The sequence below is a fragment of the Carassius auratus genome, chromosome 16, assembly GCF_003368295.1.
Source record: "Carassius auratus strain Wakin chromosome 16, ASM336829v1, whole genome shotgun sequence".
In the NCBI taxonomy this organism is placed as follows: Eukaryota; Metazoa; Chordata; class Actinopteri; order Cypriniformes; family Cyprinidae; genus Carassius; species Carassius auratus.
In genome coordinates, this window is record NC_039258.1 from 10,385,442 (window position 1) to 10,403,453 (window position 18,012).

The 18,012-nt window shown below is 36.3% G+C and overlaps 3 protein-coding genes across 4 annotated transcripts in view; 2 read left to right on the forward strand and 1 right to left on the reverse strand.

The window, feature by feature from the left end:
- The window catches only part of pear1 (platelet endothelial aggregation receptor 1), a 40,843-nt gene extending 37,060 nt beyond the window's left edge, over positions 1-3,783 (reverse strand). For both annotated transcript variants that reach the window (XM_026283990.1, XM_026283989.1), the window contains exon 1: positions 3,567-3,783. The gene's annotated coding sequence lies outside the window, so the exon portion shown is untranslated. The remainder of the gene's footprint in view (positions 1-3,566) is intronic.
- Positions 3,784-5,922: 2,139 nt separating this feature from the next.
- On the forward strand, positions 5,923-10,856 carry pdia7 (protein disulfide isomerase family A, member 7). The gene is made up of 13 exons (XM_026283994.1): positions 5,923-6,194; positions 6,559-6,637; positions 6,764-6,881; positions 7,239-7,346; positions 7,525-7,654; positions 7,907-8,020; positions 8,152-8,277; positions 8,352-8,534; positions 8,641-8,749; positions 8,868-8,996; positions 9,625-9,704; positions 9,817-9,874; positions 9,986-10,856. Exons 1-13 carry the CDS (start codon positions 6,052-6,054, stop codon positions 10,073-10,075), a joined length of 1,467 nt encoding a protein of 488 aa, XP_026139779.1. The 5' UTR covers positions 5,923-6,051; the 3' UTR covers positions 10,076-10,856.
- An 842-nt stretch (positions 10,857-11,698) lies between these two features.
- On the forward strand, positions 11,699-17,876 carry cct3 (chaperonin containing TCP1, subunit 3 (gamma)). The gene is made up of 14 exons (XM_026283993.1): positions 11,699-11,726; positions 12,301-12,362; positions 12,448-12,498; positions 12,614-12,676; positions 12,773-12,869; positions 13,151-13,268; positions 14,065-14,251; positions 14,558-14,707; positions 14,790-14,922; positions 15,021-15,102; positions 16,400-16,580; positions 16,861-17,106; positions 17,211-17,342; positions 17,457-17,876. Exons 1-14 carry the CDS (start codon positions 11,699-11,701, stop codon positions 17,553-17,555), a joined length of 1,629 nt encoding a protein of 542 aa, XP_026139778.1. The 3' UTR covers positions 17,556-17,876.
- Positions 17,877-18,012: the final 136 nt, after the last annotated feature.

The following is an 18,012-nucleotide window of genomic DNA, read 5'->3' on the forward strand; positions in this document are numbered from 1 at the left end:
CAATATTTTAACCCAAATCCAGAGGGTTCTTAAATGTTAAACAGTCCCTTGCCATACTGACGAAAACTCTGAATGGGATTTAAACTTTAAAGGTCAGTCATTTTTAAAGTTTTCTACAGTTTATTTTGAAAGGCACTTATGCTCACCAAAGCTGCATTTAGTTGATCAAAAATACGGTAAGGACAGAAATATTGTGAAATATTATTTCAACTTGCAATAATTTTTTTCTATTTAGTATATTGTAAAATGTAGTTCATTCCTATGATGACTAAAGCTGAATTTTCAGCAGCCATCACTTGTCTTTAGCGTCACATGATCCTCAGAAATCATTCTAACATGCTGCATTTCTTATCATTTCTTATCAGTGTTGTGCTACTTAATATTTATTTGGGGACTGTGATACATATTCTTTAATGTTTCTTTTATGAATAGAAAGTTCAAAAGAACAGTATTTATTTGAAATCTTTTGTCTTTACTATCACTTGATAAATTCAATGTATTATTTAAAACATTTTCTGACTCCAAACTTTACGTCATACTTTTTACTATGTGATTAATTTATTCTGCAAGCATAATATTTTTTCTGTATTTTTTGATGAATAGGTTAAAAAACACCATTTATCTGAACTAGAAATCTTTATAAATAGCTTACTGTCACTTTTTAACAGTTTATTGCGTCCTCACTTAAAGTATTTATTTCTTATAAAATCATACTGACCTCAAACTTTTGAAAAGTACTGCGGGTTATTAAGATATTTATGTATCTTAACTAACTGGCAGATTTTAAATGCCTTTAAAGACTATGAGAAGCAGAGAGAAAAATAGGGCAGATATTTGTCAGATGCTGGTCTCAGGATGTCCTGGGCACAAGAGAAGACACAGAGAGAGTAACAGAGGAAACACAGGGGCAATTTCCTGTCCTGCCAACTAAATCTGAATCCAAATGAAATATTTTTTTCCCATGCAAATCTTTCTTCCATTTGCTTTGGATGTGCTTGTGCTTGAGGATCCATTACTTAATTGTCTGTGAGATAAATAAAAATATATGAGTCCTCGCGTCTGTACTGTATCCTCCTCTCATTCTGAAGAACACCAGGGAATTTACCAGAAACAAACAAAAGGAAACATCTTGAGAGAAAAGACAGGTCTGTCATCCAGTGACCATTTCCCTTTGGTAGACACCACTGCAAACTCACAATACACATGTATAAAAGTCAAGTTTCTGTGCATATCCCACATACACATAAAAGACCATTTGTCCTGAACCCATATTTTACCACAATAAATTTTCTGATTGGATCTCATGGGACAAAAGCACAGTGCCAGTATGCCTTTTCCATAATCCTTAAGCAAAGGGAAAAGCTGAGGAGGGTTATTATTTTCCCTCTGTCGTCTACCTGATTTAAAATACAACCCTGAGACAGCAGGAGGACAGCGGTAGAATCAATGAGTTCAAATGTCAATTCCAAACATGAAGGACTGGATTTTTACACAGCAAAGCCTTTGTTTTGACTGAAGGGAATGACAGATATAACTGTTGTAAATCAAAGCCCTTTTCTGCATGACGAAAATCACAAAACGAGCTTTACTGCCAGCTGTCATGATCATTTTTCAAGAGTTCTCCACTTAAATCCTTGTATGAGATTTACAAACACAACAATGTTTCTATATTTCACCCTAGATGGGTTGTTTGTTTTTTCTTCCGTGCAAGACAACATCAGAGTCACTTTCCCCTCTCCTAATGACTTCCAGCTCTGCGGCTGTGCTTCAATTCTCTCCAAGACCGACCGACTTTCAGATCAGAGATCTTCTCAATGACTCTACAACTCTGAAAATAAACAGGGATGTGCAAACAAAAAATGAATGAAGATAAAATGCAGAAAAGTCCAGCAGTGGACGAATAAAGAAATGGGAACAGCTTTAGGCAGAAGCCCTCTTTAGGCCTCTGCCTGCAAAAAGCATGAGTTAGAGAGGCTTATGTAAGCATGTGGTGGAAATATTATCCACCATCTTCATCTGTTAACACAACACCCCCATCTCATCACTACTGACCCCTCTATGTTCTTTTCTCTGTGCTATTTTATTTCACCCTGAACTCATATAAAGTCCATTTTTGACATGTAGAAGGTAAGAACTTAAACACATATATAAAGATTTAGAAAACTTACGTATAAAGATTTACAAAACTTAAAATCAGATATCAAATTCTCTCTCTCCCCCTCTCTCTTTTTATGTTTACATATTAGATTGCTTTACAGAAAACAATTGCAGTTTAATAGCTGCTAATTTACAATTAATTTCATGACATAAATTATCTCAGAACACAAACAGCTGTGAACTACTGAACCGAGACCCCCTGGCCAAATCCAAAGAATTTCAGTTAAAGAGTCTGTGCCAACCCAGTGCTCATGACCCAACAAAGAAATCGTATCCACAGCATATGTTTTTTATGAGGACCTGAGTATGCTGCTGTCAAGGTGAAAGTTTCTCCTGTGGAAATCAATTAGAGTCTCTGCTCTCCAGATGTGGAATCACTGGCAGGTACAAGTGATTTTTTTCTGAGCTCCTATTCATAAGTCTGACCTGTTTTAGTGGATATTGTGGTCTGGAATAAAAAAGAAGGAAAAACAGGTAGTGGACTCGTTTTAATGGTTTGGAATCATCTAGAAACAAGGTCAAGATCAGTATCTCCTGGATCTAATGTGGTTTTGGCCAGTTGTGGTTTTGCAGGGCTGGGGTTTGTTTGTATCTGCAAGTCCTTGACACTCTAGAATGTTGTAGGAAAGAAATACTCAAATGGCATGCAATGCTAAAAATCTGTTAGATCAACAAAAAGTGAACAAAAAACATTGGCAGAGCCTCTGATATGACTCACAAAAAGATAAAATGTGTGTTTCATTCCACCATTCTCCTTCAAATAACACAGCCATGACTCAGATATTTATATTATGACATACAAAAAACATTAAACATAGGATACTATGCTGTTAGTTATGCAAATTATAAAAAATGTGATTTTGATGGGAAAAACATAAGATGGGATAAAGCAGCACCTGCTTCAGATGCTTCACATCTGTGTCTGATTTGCTCAGTGTCAAAAGTCAATGCACATCTATGTTTCAGCAGCCAAACTGCACCTTCATTTGAAAGGAAATCCAATATTTTTCAGATATTTACTAAGATTTTATTTTATATATTTTTTTACAGTTATTGTGTGAGCTAATGCAATAAATAATTATTATTATTTGAAGTGTACATTTACATTAAACACTATTCATTATACAAACTGGTTTGAACGATATTGTTTCTTTGAAAAAATTATTAAATTTGACAGTGAACCCTAAGAAAAGACAAATCACACAATCTCATCAAAAACCAGACTGCAAGAAGTAGGTCAGAACAGAAGATGGAAACTTCAACAGAAAAAAACTTCAGGACAAAGATGTGAAGAAAAGTAGGCTAAACGAAAACTGAACGCAATCAAGAAATCAATAATGTCATTTGCGGTGTGAAAAGTCTTAAACGTTGTACTTCAGTTGTATTGGGAGTAGCGTAAACTTTCTTACCTCACTGGAAAAGTGGCATTGAACTTTACTGAGCGACGTTCTGGAGTGCTCCGTCCCGAGGACAATCAATATGTACGTCCTTTTGTAAACTTCTTTGTAAGCTGTGTCCTGCTTTCAAAGTGATCGCTAACCCGGTGTGTGCTAAATCACTCTCTGCAGGCTATCTGCGCGCGACAGTGACGGAACCTCAAGACAATCGAGGAGCGTGTGCGCGAGGAGTTGGGCACGCGCTTACGCCTACTCGATTCTCTCCCTCCCACTGTTTAGTTTTTCTAAGTATAGTTTAGTGTATAAATATAGTACAGTTTGGCATAAAACTGTAATTACAAAACATAATACAATACAATCTTAACAAATGGATGGCTTAAATAGACGTATGTTTATTGACATTTCCATACACTACATATTCATAAGTGTATACTGTATACATAAGTGTTAACCCTCAAGTTCTACTGAGATTTACTTACTGTTGTACGCTTGGGATTCCAGACAGAAACCCCAGTGTTGTGCTAAAATAATGGGATTAACTACGAAATGAACCTACTAATATTTTGTCTTTCAAGCTGTTTTATATTTCTTTTACGTTTCATAAACCTCAGTTGACAAATTTTATTCAAATATTATATTTTTTCCTATAATTGTACCAGAAATAACAATTAGGAGAAATGTGACTAAAGAGTCAAACATTATAAAACAAAGAAAACGTTTTTTTAATGTTATTATAGATACAGTACAGTTAATTAATCCCTCATTACATAATGTCATTGCAGTAAGCACATATTAAAGGAATTTTAACACCATTGTTTCAAATTTAGGTTTGGAGATAAAAAATATGAACTAAAGCTGAAACACAATGATTGTCTGTTTTAGGATGGTCTGGAAAGTTAAATAAAGGATTTGGTTAAAATGGGGGAGTATAATGTAAAATTCAGGATCTGGGACATCAAAGCAACCCTCTTTCTAAATGACTATTCGAACGTCTGTTTAAAAATAGCTGGCCAAAAGAAGGCTTCAACAGCTATGATTGGTAAGCCATTGCACTGAAGGGTCCGTGAGAATAGTTTCCTGCTGGCTTTAATGATAAGTGATGCTACAGGACACATTTCCTCTCCATGCATTGTATTAACAGATAACACACTATAATTTAGGAAATAATCTAGAATGAAGGAAAACAGGGTTTCCGTTTCAATAAAACACTCAGCAAAAGATAGGCTGAGTCAGTTTTGGCATTAGCTTATCATCTGAAGACAGGAAGTTCACGTACACATTGTACTGTAGGTCTTGAAATCCCCCAGGTGATGTGTTACTTTGTTTAACTTCTTGTTCTGAGAAAATCTTTAAATAAGTGCATAGAAATCTTTGTATGATAGGGCCTACATCCCAGATATATTTTATACAACAACAACAACAAGCACTTTTGGGCAAAGTTACTTGCTTACTAGTAGTACTATACTAGTAATGCAATACAGTATTTCATTGCACCGTTGAAAAGTAACTCATTTTGTTAATTTTTACTTTTTATGGAAAGTACATTATTATACATTATATGTGTTACATTAACTTTGTGTTACTTTTCATTACATTGGGCTTTTAAAAAAAATTTTAAAATAAAAAGTTATATTTTTTTGGCAAATAAAAAAACCCTTTAACATCAAATGTGAAATGAATAAGCCTCAGGGTGAAGAAAATGTAAATTCAGGTCTGTACAGTAGAGCAGAGAACTTTGAGTAGAGCGTGTAGCTCAAACAAACCTTTTAGAGGTGTTGCCATTCTGGATTGCATGAAAGAAAGAATGAAAGAAATGTTATATTTATCTTAAATCATTTTTGCTTATCAGTATGGTTGAATTAGAAAATCGAAGGTCAGCTTCAAAGACACTGGCTAATAAAATTGGATTAAATACATAAAGCATATTTGTCTTATTGAATTATTGCAAGTTTGCTTCATATTCCAAGTTTGCATTTCAATGATTTATCAATTTGAAGAAATACTAAATCTGTGCAAGTAGATAAGAAAATGCATGTTGACGTTTAGTCTAGAACTAGGCCTACAGTAACCATCATGATTTTATTTATGTCCAGTCTCAAAATGTCGAAAAAGCAACCTCTTCGTATAAGAAGTTTCTGTACAGTCTATGGTCTGTATATATAATGGTGACACCTAGTGCTAACATAAATCACTGCATACCTTCCACTCCTTTTGACTTATGGTCTTTAAACACTTTATTGATTTCATAAACTAGCCGTGTCTAAAAGATTAAATGATTAGAGCGTAATAAACCACATGTGTGTGCGCACCGCGCGACCGGAGCCACGTTATACCATATAGAGGCCTTGTACCAGTGGACTGAATTTTTCAAACGCGCTCTGCCAAAAGAACGGTGCTTTTGTGGACCTTCAGGCGATCCATACATACATCTGCAACTCGCGCAGCCGGGCCAACTTCAACATTCAAGCGTCTCTAGTCTCCGCTGGCACGAGTCAAAATGCGTTTACCTCGGTTTATCATCTTTCTGGTGCTGACTGTGTGGTGTGCGGAGGGCAGCGATGTGCTCGAGCTCGGAGACTCTGACTTTGACCGAAACGCAGCCATGCATGAGACTCTGCTGGTGGAGTTCTTCGCACCTTGGTATGTCCCAGATAAGATCATGTATTTGTTATAATTGCATAAAAGTATAATTCCACCTGAAGCCAGGTTGTATTATGGTAGTAATTAACCTTTTGTAAAGCGACCAGAGCGAGAGTTGGGTTTTTCATGTTTATATTTGGACTATGTGGAGAATGACAATGGTTTTTAACATCTGAATCATGATGCATAGAGGTGCATGAACCTAAATTATGACGCACAAATCACAATTCTCTCATTTAAACAATAACATTAGATTTTCTCCACAAGATCTATATCTGCAGCTGAAACGATCTAGCTGCCATTGCAGTTAAATTATACAATGCCTTTATGTATCATTAATATCTCTGGTATGATGTTACCACAGGTGTGGTCATTGTCAGCAGCTTGCTCCAGATTATGAGGCTGCTGCCACAAAGCTGAAAGGGACACTGCCTCTGGCAAAGGTGAGGAGTGATGGACACACCAGTTCCTATTACCCAGCAGCACAGATCTTTAGCCTCCCTTATGTTAAGCAGGTGACTCAATCTGCAAGTGTATGAATGTGTCTCTCTTTCCTGATGTTTGATCAGGTTGACTGCACCGTGAACGCAGAGACGTGTGAGCGTTTTGGAGTGAATGGGTATCCCACCCTGAAAATCTTCCGCAATGGAGAGGAAGCTGGATCTTATGATGGCCCCAGAACAGCAGGTTGATATTTTGTGTCCATATATACTGTACTGTTCAAAAAACAAATACCTCATAACAATAATTTATTTCTGTAAGGGCAAAGCTGAATTTTCAGCAGACTTTAGTCCAATATTCAGTTTCACACAATCCTTCAGAAATACTTTTTATTTGCTGATATGGTGCTCAAGAAACTAGTTAAATTTTTCTGCTTGATGGTTACTTTTTTCAGGATTCTTTGAATCCTGTACCATCATGCATCGGTCTTTACTCAAACTTTTGATCAATTTAAATCATAAAAAAATCAATGTTTAATAAGTTGTTATTTTTTGGTTGTAATTATTTTTTTGTCTCATGTTCCTATAACTTGATCTTAAACAGATGGCATTGTGAGCTATATGAAAAAACAAGCAGGCCCAAGTTCTGTGTCTCTGCTCAGTGAGGCGGATTTGGATTCTTTCGTCGACAGCTATGAGGCCAGTGTGGTGGGTGAGTAGAATTCGTAAAACTTGCCAAAACATCTTATAAATCGCTTCTGCAGCAGAAGCTTGAAACAAATCGTATCTGACTCCTGTATTCATTTTAATCTCTCTTGAAACGAAACGTGGCTTAAGTTCTCTCCTTTCAAGTTTTGTCCTCTTGTGTTTTTGTTCATGGTTTTGCTCAGGCTTTTTCTCTGGGGAGGACAGTACACAGCTTGCAGAGTTTCTCAAGGTTTCCAGTGCCCTGAGGGACAGCTATCGTTTTGCTCATTCCACTGATGTGGGAACAGGCCTGAAATACAGCGTAGATGGAGAGTATGTATGAGACAGAACATGACCAGTCAGTATTTATTTGCTGTCAGAAGTAGTGCTTACTATAAAAGGCTCTAAATGATATAGGGAGAAATATTTCTCAAATATTATTTTATATGTAATAGCTATCCAAAGATGAACAGGTGTGAAGGTTGTGCACACATCGTATAAGTGATGAAATGTCCATTTTAATGACTGAAAATGTTAATATTGGATATATCAAGATTAACTTTTTCTTCTGTCTTTTTCATTCAGGTGTGTTCTGCTGTTTCGTCCCCCTCGTTTAAACAGCAAGTTTGAGGAAAATGTGGTGAAATTCACAGAATCCATTTCTTATTCCTCTCTCCGTTTATTCATCAGAGACAATGTGTATGCTTCTTTTATGCTTGTATATTTTGTGGGTGATCGGTCGAACAGTTGGAAGTCCATTTAAAAATGCAAATTGATTTATAGTGATTAAGATTCTTGGTCTTGTTGTTTTCATTTCACTCTGCTTTTAGATTTGGTCTCTGTCCACATTTGACCACAGAAAATCGGGACATTCTGAGAGGAAGTGATCTGCTTACAGCATATTTCAATGTAGATTACTTACGAAATCTCAAAGGCACAAACTACTGGAGGAACAGGTGAGCACCCAATCATAGGGATATCAGTATGTTTGTTCTTTTTATATCTGTACATTACTCATCGTCTCTTTCAGAATAATGAAGGTGGCGACACAGTTCCAAGGTCGAGGTCTGAGTTTTGCTGTGGCAGATCGACAGGAGTTCCAGGATGAGCTTGAGGAGGAGTTTGGATTGGGTTCGTCTGAGGGAGGAGACGTTCCTCTTGTCACAATCCGGACGAGAGAGGGACACAAGTATTCCATGCAGGAAGAATTCACGTGAGTTTTACAAAACACCAGTCTCTACAAACAGTGCTTTTCTGTTCACATCCAGTAAGAAATGATCCGTAGATTTGAGAAAATCTTTCTGTGTTTGGTTCTTCAGGCGAGATGGCAAGTCCTTGGAGAGGTTCCTGGAGGATTACTTCGCTAAAAGATTGAAGCGATATGTGAAATCTGAGCCTGTTCCAGAGTCCAATGATGACCCTGTCAAGGTTAGTGGACCCACAGAGATGTTTTTTTAAATAAAATTTTATTGTTATTTTTAATAACATTTATAATTTTTTTGTTTGTTTTTGTTTTCTGGTATTCATCGCGCATGTGGTTCCATAGGTTGTTGTTGCTGACACATTTGATGAGATTGTGAATGATCCAGAGAAGGATGTGTTGGTTGAATTTTACGCTCCCTGGTGCGGCCATTGCAAGAACCTGGAGCCCATATACAAGGAGCTCGGAGAAAAGGTTTAACACAATGTGTATATATAATTTAAAGCATTTTTCATCAGAGGCTGGGATTTTAGAGTCAGTAAGAGATTTTTATTTATTTTTATTTTTTAAGTTCATGAAGTAAGTCATACAGCCAAGGCTGCATTTATTTTATCAAAAAATGGTCAAATGAATAATAATGTGAAATATTATTACAATCAAAATAACTTCTTATATTTTAATACATTTATTCCTGTGATGGCAAAGCTGAATTTCCAGCAATCATAATTCCAGTCACAAGTGTCACATGATTCTTCAGAAATCATTCTAATATGCTGATTTGGTGCTCAAGAAACATTTATTATCAATGTTATTGAATTATATATGTATTTATGTATATATGTATTTTTCCAAGACTTTTTGCTGAATGGAAAGTTCAAAAGAACAGCATTATTCATTGGATGTATTTTATTTTTTTTATATATATATATATATATTCTTTTTTTGCTAATATCTCAATTCAATGCATCTTGCTGAATGAAAACTTAAAAATAGTAATAATAAAAAAATCTCAGTGACCTCAAACAGTAGTATATGGGGAAAATAATGCCACTGTAGGACCACAATGCTCATTATTTGTATTTTATTTTGTGTTTCGTTTTAGCTTTCTGGTGACCCCAACATTGTAATTGCTAAAATGGACGCCACTGCTAATGATGTGCCCCCAAATTATGATGTCCAAGGGTAACAATATGTCTTTATGTCTCTGATCTATTTATAGTTCATTACAACAAATATTCTGTGATATTCAGCTGTTTTTCTTCTCGATTCATCACCTGTTTTGCCTTAACTGCAGGTTTCCAACCATTTACTTTGTGCCCTCTGGACAAAAAGACCAGCCACAGCGATATGAGGTGAATATCATCTCTTTCTCTCTCTCTCTCACACACACACACACACACACACACACACACACACACACTTTAAAATTGCTGTAATGTTACTTAAATGTTTTTGTCCCACAGGGTGGTCGTGAGATTACTGACTTCATCACCTTCCTGAAGAAAGAGGCTACAAATCCGCTCATCTTAGATGAAGCAAAGGAAGAACTGTAAACGGGTGGAGAAATGCACAGACCCACTTCAGCCAAATATGTCACTCGCAGCTGTTCATGACATCAACCGGGATCATCGATAATAAATGCATCACTTGTAAAATGTTAGTCAATACACTACTGGACACATAGGGAATGTAGTTTATAGTTAAAATACTGTTTTTACATCAGTTATTCAACAATCTGCTGCCAAGTTGCCTCCGTTTTCTTTTTTTTTTCTTTGTCTTTTATAACAAAATGCACTGTATATGTGAAATATGCTAATTTCCAGTCTCTTTATTTAAAGAGAGACTGTGTTTAAAGGTCACTTATCACAAACATGTTTCTGTAGCATCCTAAAGAGTTCCACTGACTGAATGCTTTTAAGTTAAGAAGTTTGTACCTCACTCCTTACTGCTGGCTTAGTTTACAAAATGTTGAAATTTGTTACTGCATTGGTACATTAGTTACACAATCTTTCATAGTCCATTCGTATGTCACTATAGAACTTTGTTTCAAGTTTACAGGATGTGTTAGAGATTCTGTAAGCAGTTGATGACTGCAATAACAGTTTATTGAAAGAATTGGGGTAACTTTACTACCTCCTAATGTCTGTCATGTCAAATCAAACATCTGAAAGGGTCTTGGATAGTGTCCTCCGTCCATACATGTGAGGATGTGAGACGTTAACATCTGCTCCCAGGCTAGAAATCTTTTTTTGACACTTCTTGAACTGTTTATGTCATCAAAAAGGGGAGTGTTTTGTGTTTGCAGTCATAATAAAGAAATAGACAGACAGCTGATTGTGTGTGTATTGTAGCATATTTTTGTTGTATATTTGTAGTGCGGTTCCTAACGTTGCATAGTAAGATAAGCTTTTTTTAATTTGCTTTTCGATTTTAAACAAAGGTAGTTATTTAAAATAATATATAAAAATATATTTAAAATATAATTAAATAATTTTAGAATATAAACAAATATAGTCTTCAAAATTTATTCTTATTATTAATATTATTAAAAGTACATTTATTTATTATTTATATATAAGTTTTAGTCCATTAACTTTAATATTACCTTATATGGTAATTTAACCTGGTTAACAATTTCAGAGTTTTTGCTGTTACATTTTATTTATTTTTTCATTAAAAAAGTACGTGTATACGTAAGGCGCTGGCATATATTTGGATATATAAATATATTCTTTCGATTTTGTTTTAATATAAACTATATATATAATTTTGATAATATAAAATAGTATACTGTTTAACAAAATGTAGATTTTTTTTTTGGATGTAAAAAAAAAAAAAAGTATTTAATTACTCGGACGTCAAATTTGAGTTTTTATCTTGGAAATCTTCATCATGACATGATTCTTTCGAGAACTTTTCAGTTCTGCTCTAGTCTACACCCATAGACATCATATAAGTGTATATACACCTATATATGTCTATGTCTACACCCACCCACAAGCGTTGCCGAGCTTTCTTTGATTGGCGGAGGGAGATCTGTGTATGTCAAGCGTCAAGGCGTCTCGTTTGCTTATTGGTGGACTGTGTCGCTGAATCCCCTGCCACGCCTCGTGCATCCTCTCCTCTTACCGTTGTGCTCGTTGTCCAGTACCGGTGATCTAAACCACGCCGCAAATATGATGGGCCGACCGGTTCTCGTCCTTAGTGAGTCCTTATTTCATTATCCCATCTGAAAATGCACAAGTGTAGCTTTCATATAAGCCGCTGCTGGACTCGGGAACGGCGTGAATGAGAGTTTTATTCATGCATCGGTGCTAGGATGCTAAGCTAACTAGTGTGGCACGGGGGCCTCGCGTGTCTGACAAGCTCATGTCAGTGTTCACATTAGTCATTGTGTTAGCTTCCTAGCTAACATTGTTTATTGATAATTATACTGTTTAAGCCATTGCTTCACAATTTGCACAGTCAATAATAAAGCGTGCGCTGCTCAGTTCTCAGCAATTTTCTGTCTTTATGGGGCAGTCGGTTCTTTCTAACGAATGTTTTAAAGTAATGAATTTGTTAGCATAAGGCTAACGGCACAGAGGGGGTGCTGACCAGAGCTGCACCGTTTCATATGCTTAGACGCATACCATTTATAATATTTTCTGCATGACAAATATTTAATTTGTGTTTGATTTTAAATCTTTGTCTTTTAGAATTTTTATTTTCTGAACGATGAAAATAATTAGGTTTCAAAACGATTTAACCACACTGGCTCTGTTTCTCCTCATAACAGGTCAGAACATCAAGAGAGAGTCTGGACGAAAGGTCCAGATAGGAAACATCTCTGCGGCTAAGGTGGGTCTTGTTTTTTTTTTTTTTTTTTGGAAAGACATGTCAGACAAAACAAAATAACTAAGCTGCAGCTTCTTCCTACTTTCAGACAATAGCAGATATCATCAGGACATGTCTGGGACCAAGGGCTATGATGAAGGTGTGTTTCTGGCGTTTAGTACACGCTTATATTTTTGTCTGCTGTTTATTGTAAGATGAAACATGATATTGCTCTAAAGAGATGTTTGATGAAATGTTTTGTTCTTTGTGCACAGATGCTTCTGGATCCCATGGGTGGAATCGTCATGACCAATGATGGTAATGCCATTCTGAGAGAGGTGATTATGAAGGCCACTCCATACATTTTTAAAACAAAATGTAGGTTTTCAATTTTATTTAATGTAAATAAAATGTCTATTTTTTGTGGCATTCAGATCCAGGTCCAGCACCCTGCTGCCAAGTCCATGATTGAGATCAGCCGCACACAGGATGAGGAGGTTGGAGATGGGACCACCTCTGTAATTATGCTGGGTGAGGGTCAATTGTGTTCTCCCTGACAGTTCATGGAGTCTGTGAAATTGAATGATGTAGGTGTTTGATTAAATAGAATCTTGAATAGTAATTTTTTCTAGTTTAGTAACATATATATCATTCATATTATTATTATTATTATTATTATTAATTGTAATTATTAGGCAAAAAATTTTTTATTAGTTGACAACTAACATATAAATGAATGTTTATTTTTTTATATTTAATTAGTTCGATAGCAATTGAAGTTCTCAAATCCTAACGTCACATTCTGTGTACAGCGGGTGAGATGCTGTCGGTGGCTGAGCATTTTTTGGAACAGCAGATGCATCCTACCGTGGTGATCAGTGCATACAGACAAGCTCTGGATGACATGTTGAATGTACTCAAAGACGTCAGGTAATCAAACATACAAGCAGTTTAATTGTTCTGTATGAGCTCTAAATAAAGGAAAATTAGAAATAGATGAGTGTTTGTTCAACAGATTTGGAGCATTACATCACTTGTTCTCCAATGGGTGCCGTCAGAATGAAGTACAACTCCCAATTTATCAGTTTACATTTTATGAAGCGAAATCCATCGAGACATTTTGAACTTTGCTAAAATACAAGTCCTCTAGTCTATTCATAATATTGCTTTCTCCAGTGAAAAGGTAATTTAGTCTGAATCAGGAGAGAAATATGCACAGATCAATCACCAATTACAGATGGAAACAATTCTAAACAAATGTCAGTGGATTTGATGTGGGTTTGAACTTTTCACTGGAGGGAAATGTTGTTTACTTTATGGATTGAATTTTTTTTTTTGCATTGGTTTAACGTTAAAATGCCTTAATTATGGATTTGTGTCTACAAACATGCAGCTTTTCACTGCATAAGACTTTAAATTGATGAACTGGAGTCGTGTGGATTATTGTGATGTTTTGAACTTTTGACAGCACCCATTCACTGCAGAGGGTCCATTGGTAAGCAAGTGATGTAATGCTACATTTCTTCAAATCAGACGAAGATACAAACTTATATCTTTGATGGACTTTGAGTACATTTTCAGGAAATTCTTATTTTGGCTAAAGCATGCTGTTGAGCTGCTAAATTCTATCAGTGGATTGGTAAAGTGGATGTTTGGCTAAAGTGGGCTGAAATGTTTCAGTGCTCTGGAGTCTGATAGTTTTGCTACTTCCTCCTCCCACTCACAGCACTCCAGTAGATGTGAATAATCGTCAAATGATGTTGAAGATAATAAACTCTGCCATCAACACCAAGGCACTCAGCCGCTGGTCCACCATGGCCTGCAACATTGCTCTAGATGCTGTCCGTACTGTTGAGCTGGAGGAAAATGGACGCAAAGAGATCGACATTAAGAAGTATGCCAAAGTTGAGAAGGTAGGACACAGCCTAAAGAAATATACCTGAAGTGCATATTCTTACTTAGTTTTACTGTATATATGTACACTTTTGGTCTTCAATGTAATCACAGAAGGTTTTGTCATCAGAAACCTTTAATCCAGATAAAATTACTTTCTCTTTTCTGATGTCACTGAAGTTGTCAACTATTGGATGCTTAACCAAGAGCTAAATCAGTGCGTTCGTAATAGCTTAAGTTATCATAGGATTTGCAATTTATATTGATGACAAAACAAAGATTAAATGTCAGGCAATGTGTAAATATAATAGTTTTTGTGTGAATAGGTGCCTGGAGGCATCATTGAGGACTCATGTGTGCTGAGGGGGGTGATGGTAAATAAGGATGTAACTCATCCCCGTATGCGAAGACTCATCAAGAACCCAAGAATTGTTCTGCTGGACTGCTCTCTGGAGTACAAGAAGGGTGAGAGTCAGGTGAGATGTTGTCTGAATCTTCCTCTGAATGCTTATTTTATAACTTCTAAAACACTGACCTTTGGCCTCGTGCTCCTCTCAGACTGATATTGAGATCACTCGCGAGGAAGACTTCGCCCGCATTCTGCAGATGGAGGAAGAGTACATCCAGCAGATCTGTGAAGATATTATTCGTCTCAAACCTGACCTGATCTTCACTGAAAAGGGCATCTCTGGTACATACAAGCATTCATGCAGTCATGTGTTTGTGAGAAGCAATGCTGGTCTCTTTTTATATAGATCATGTGAGCTTGTTAATTTGTCATCTCTCTAGATCTGGCTCAGCACTATCTGATGAAAGCGGACATCACTGCAATCCGTCGTGTTAGAAAGACGGACAACAACCGTATTGCAAGGTGCAGAAATATGTGCTTTTGACGATACCTTTTCAATTTTGTGTAGCTCATTGGATTAATGGTTATTTTGCTAGACATTCATGCGCACAATGTAAAGCAAATCATAATTTCTTAATTCCATTGGCAAAATAACTGAACATTTTAAATGTAAAAATCTTGAATATATTAAAATGTTAATCATGGCAATATATTAAGTGGATATACATTGTATTTATATATGCCTAGTGGAGTCACTTAGATATTGTTTGTGCAGAACTTTGATTTTAAGAAGGATTTGATTCTTTTTAATTTGGCAAAATGGTTTAAAATTTGTCATGATGTATTGATGAATGGTAAAATAGTATTATTTTAATATTTACAATTGTATTTTTATTTAATGTTTTAAATGAGCTTTTTAGGTTTTGTTTCTTTTCATTTTCCATTTTAAAGATCTAAAGTTGTAGTAGTTTTATGTGCTTGCTATGTTCCCCTCTATTTTGGTTTTAAACATTTAGTTTGAATAAGTTTTAAGCTATTTTCGTCTTAAACATTTCAACTACCGGTAATAATTTATGAAACATTCAACTTTTTTTTTTAATTGCTTAATTAAGCTAATGGATTAGCATAATGGCTTACCTGTCAGATACTTTTACAGATGTGTGTGTGTTCTCTGCACAAAAAAACTTTGTTAATGGTCATATCCTTATCTGTAAAAAGTCTTTCCATTTTTGCATAAAGGGCTGCCCTGACAGTCTGTGTTAAAGGTACTATATGCACGTTTATGACTCTACTAAGGCATAAAAATACCATAATATGTTCGCAGATATTTAAGAAACATGCTAAATTAACATACTTGTTTATCTGAAAAACAATGCTGCAGTCATTTTTTCTCCTTTGAAAATGGAAAGGAGGCAGTTTTTGTTATAATGTCAATAAATATTATTTGTTTCAGTTTGTCCAAAAATTCTAATAACATTTTTAGAATAACATTTTTGACAGATTCCTAAAATATTTGTTTTGTCTTATGACAGGTGGTCTTATAAATTAAGCACTTTTTGTTTTCATAGCATTCAGTTGGCACATTTGTTTTAAGGACATTGGGCAGAATGTGGTAGTGTTTTTGTCATTAAAATTTAAATAAAGAAGATGAGGGTTTTAATCCAATCAATCAAAAGAATAATTGGCCAACTAATTGATTAGATATTTATAATGGATAATCGTTAGTTGCAGCTCTATCCTTAACCAATAATTTAAGTGTGTCAAAAAAGTAAGAAGTGTGTGTCAACACTTTAACTCTACTTCTCCTTGTCTCTCTCAGAGCATGTGGTGCACGTATTGCTAGCAGAACAGATGAGCTCCGTGAAGAGGATGTGGGTACAGGAGCCGGTCTATTTGAAGTGAAGAAGATCGGCGATGAGTATTTCACCTTTGTGACAGAGTGTAAAGACCCCAAAGCCTGCACCATTCTCCTCAGAGGAGCCAGCAAGGAGATCTTAGCGGTGAGAAAAGACTGAAAGAGGAAACCAAAGAAATGAGGAGACTGGGGCCACTGTTAAAAATTCATGACTAGACAATGCTCAGTGGAAGATTAATGAGGATGTTTTTTAATTGTTATAGAGAGTCTCACAAAGGTCTCTATTGTGAGAGCAGCCCTCAGGAAGAGGTGCTTAGATAATTCAACAGGCCATTTGTTGAATATTTGATCAGCTCAGCTAGAGTATCAGGGGATTTTGTGCAGGTTAATTGACTTGTCGCTGTTTGACTGATGATCTGTCTCAGGAAGTGGAGCGAAACCTGCAGGATGCCATGCAGGTCTGTCGTAACGTCCTGTTGGACCCGCATCTGTTGCCAGGCGGCGGAGCAGTGGAGATGGAGGTGTCCCATCGGCTGATGGAGCGCTCGCGGGCACTGACTGGTGTAGAGCAGTGGCCATACCGCGCTGTGGCTCAGGCCCTGGAGGTCATCCCACGTACACTCATCCAGAACTGTGGAGCCTCAGCAATACGTGTGCTCACTTCCCTTAGGGTAAGTGGAAACGAAAGCACCACTTTTATTTATTTTTTCAGTATGTTGCTGCTTCTCTTGAGCAACTTGAATTTCAGTTAAAGCATTTCTCATCTCTTTTCCAGGTCAAGCACATTCAGGAGGGCAACTCTTCATGGGGTATCAATGGAGAGACAGGAACTCTTGCTGATATGGAGCAGCTGGGGATCTGGGAACCACTGGCAGTTAAAGCCCAGACATACAAAACTGCAGTTGAGGTAAAACGACACATACTTTGAGAAAATGTGCTTTAGACTCTTTTAGAAGGTAGAGGTGATTTTAGTTTTTTTTTAATATATGACTGTTAATGGATATTCTTGTTTTCCTCTTAGACGGCCATCCTGTTACTGCGCATTGATGACATCGTTTCTGGTCACAAAAAGAAGGGAGAAGACCAGGCGGGTGGTGCACCGATGGAGGACAAGGAGTAAAGGAAGAGGAAATACAGAGGATGAAGGAACAAGAGTTCAGAAAGGACAGTAATGCAGCAAATGAAGAGCAATTGTACACAAGCATTTATTTGTGCAGAACTCCATTCTCCAACACAATGTTCTCATTAGAAAGCCATTTGCACTGTTGGTTTGTATCGTGTCATTAGGCCAGAAGCTCTTCTTCCCTCAATTGTTTTTTTTCCCCTCTGGAAATGAAACAACTCTGGATTGGATTAAGATGTTTGTGCTAGTATTTCTGTGCTTCACTTTGCTGTTATTGTTACATTGTGTTTCCTACCGGTGATAAATTTCAATATCAGACCATGTTGTTGAGTTTTTCCTGGGCTGAACCCCCTTAAATTAAATGTAAATTAAGGTACTTTTTTCACAACACCATGGCAATTTACTGTGATTATGCAATTAAATTTATTTTATAGAAAGTCACACAGAAAACTTC

Bases quoted from the DNA above. Each gene is read 5' to 3' on its own strand.
- pdia7 (XM_026283994.1), top strand. From the start codon at position 6,052: ATGCGTTTACCTCGGTTTATCATCTTTCTGGTGCTGACTGTGTGGTGT. The intron at 6,195-6,558 runs GTATGTCCCAGA...ATGTTACCACAG, and splicing joins GTGGAGTTCTTCGCACCTTG to GTGTGGTCATTGTCAGCAGC. The intron at 8,997-9,624 runs GTTTAACACAAT...GTTTCGTTTTAG, and splicing joins ACAAGGAGCTCGGAGAAAAG to CTTTCTGGTGACCCCAACAT.
- cct3 (XM_026283993.1), top strand. From the start codon at position 11,699: ATGATGGGCCGACCGGTTCTCGTCCTTA. The intron at 14,252-14,557 runs GTAGGACACAGC...TTGTGTGAATAG, and splicing joins AGTATGCCAAAGTTGAGAAG to GTGCCTGGAGGCATCATTGA. The intron at 14,708-14,789 runs GTGAGATGTTGT...TGCTCCTCTCAG, and splicing joins ACAAGAAGGGTGAGAGTCAG to ACTGATATTGAGATCACTCG.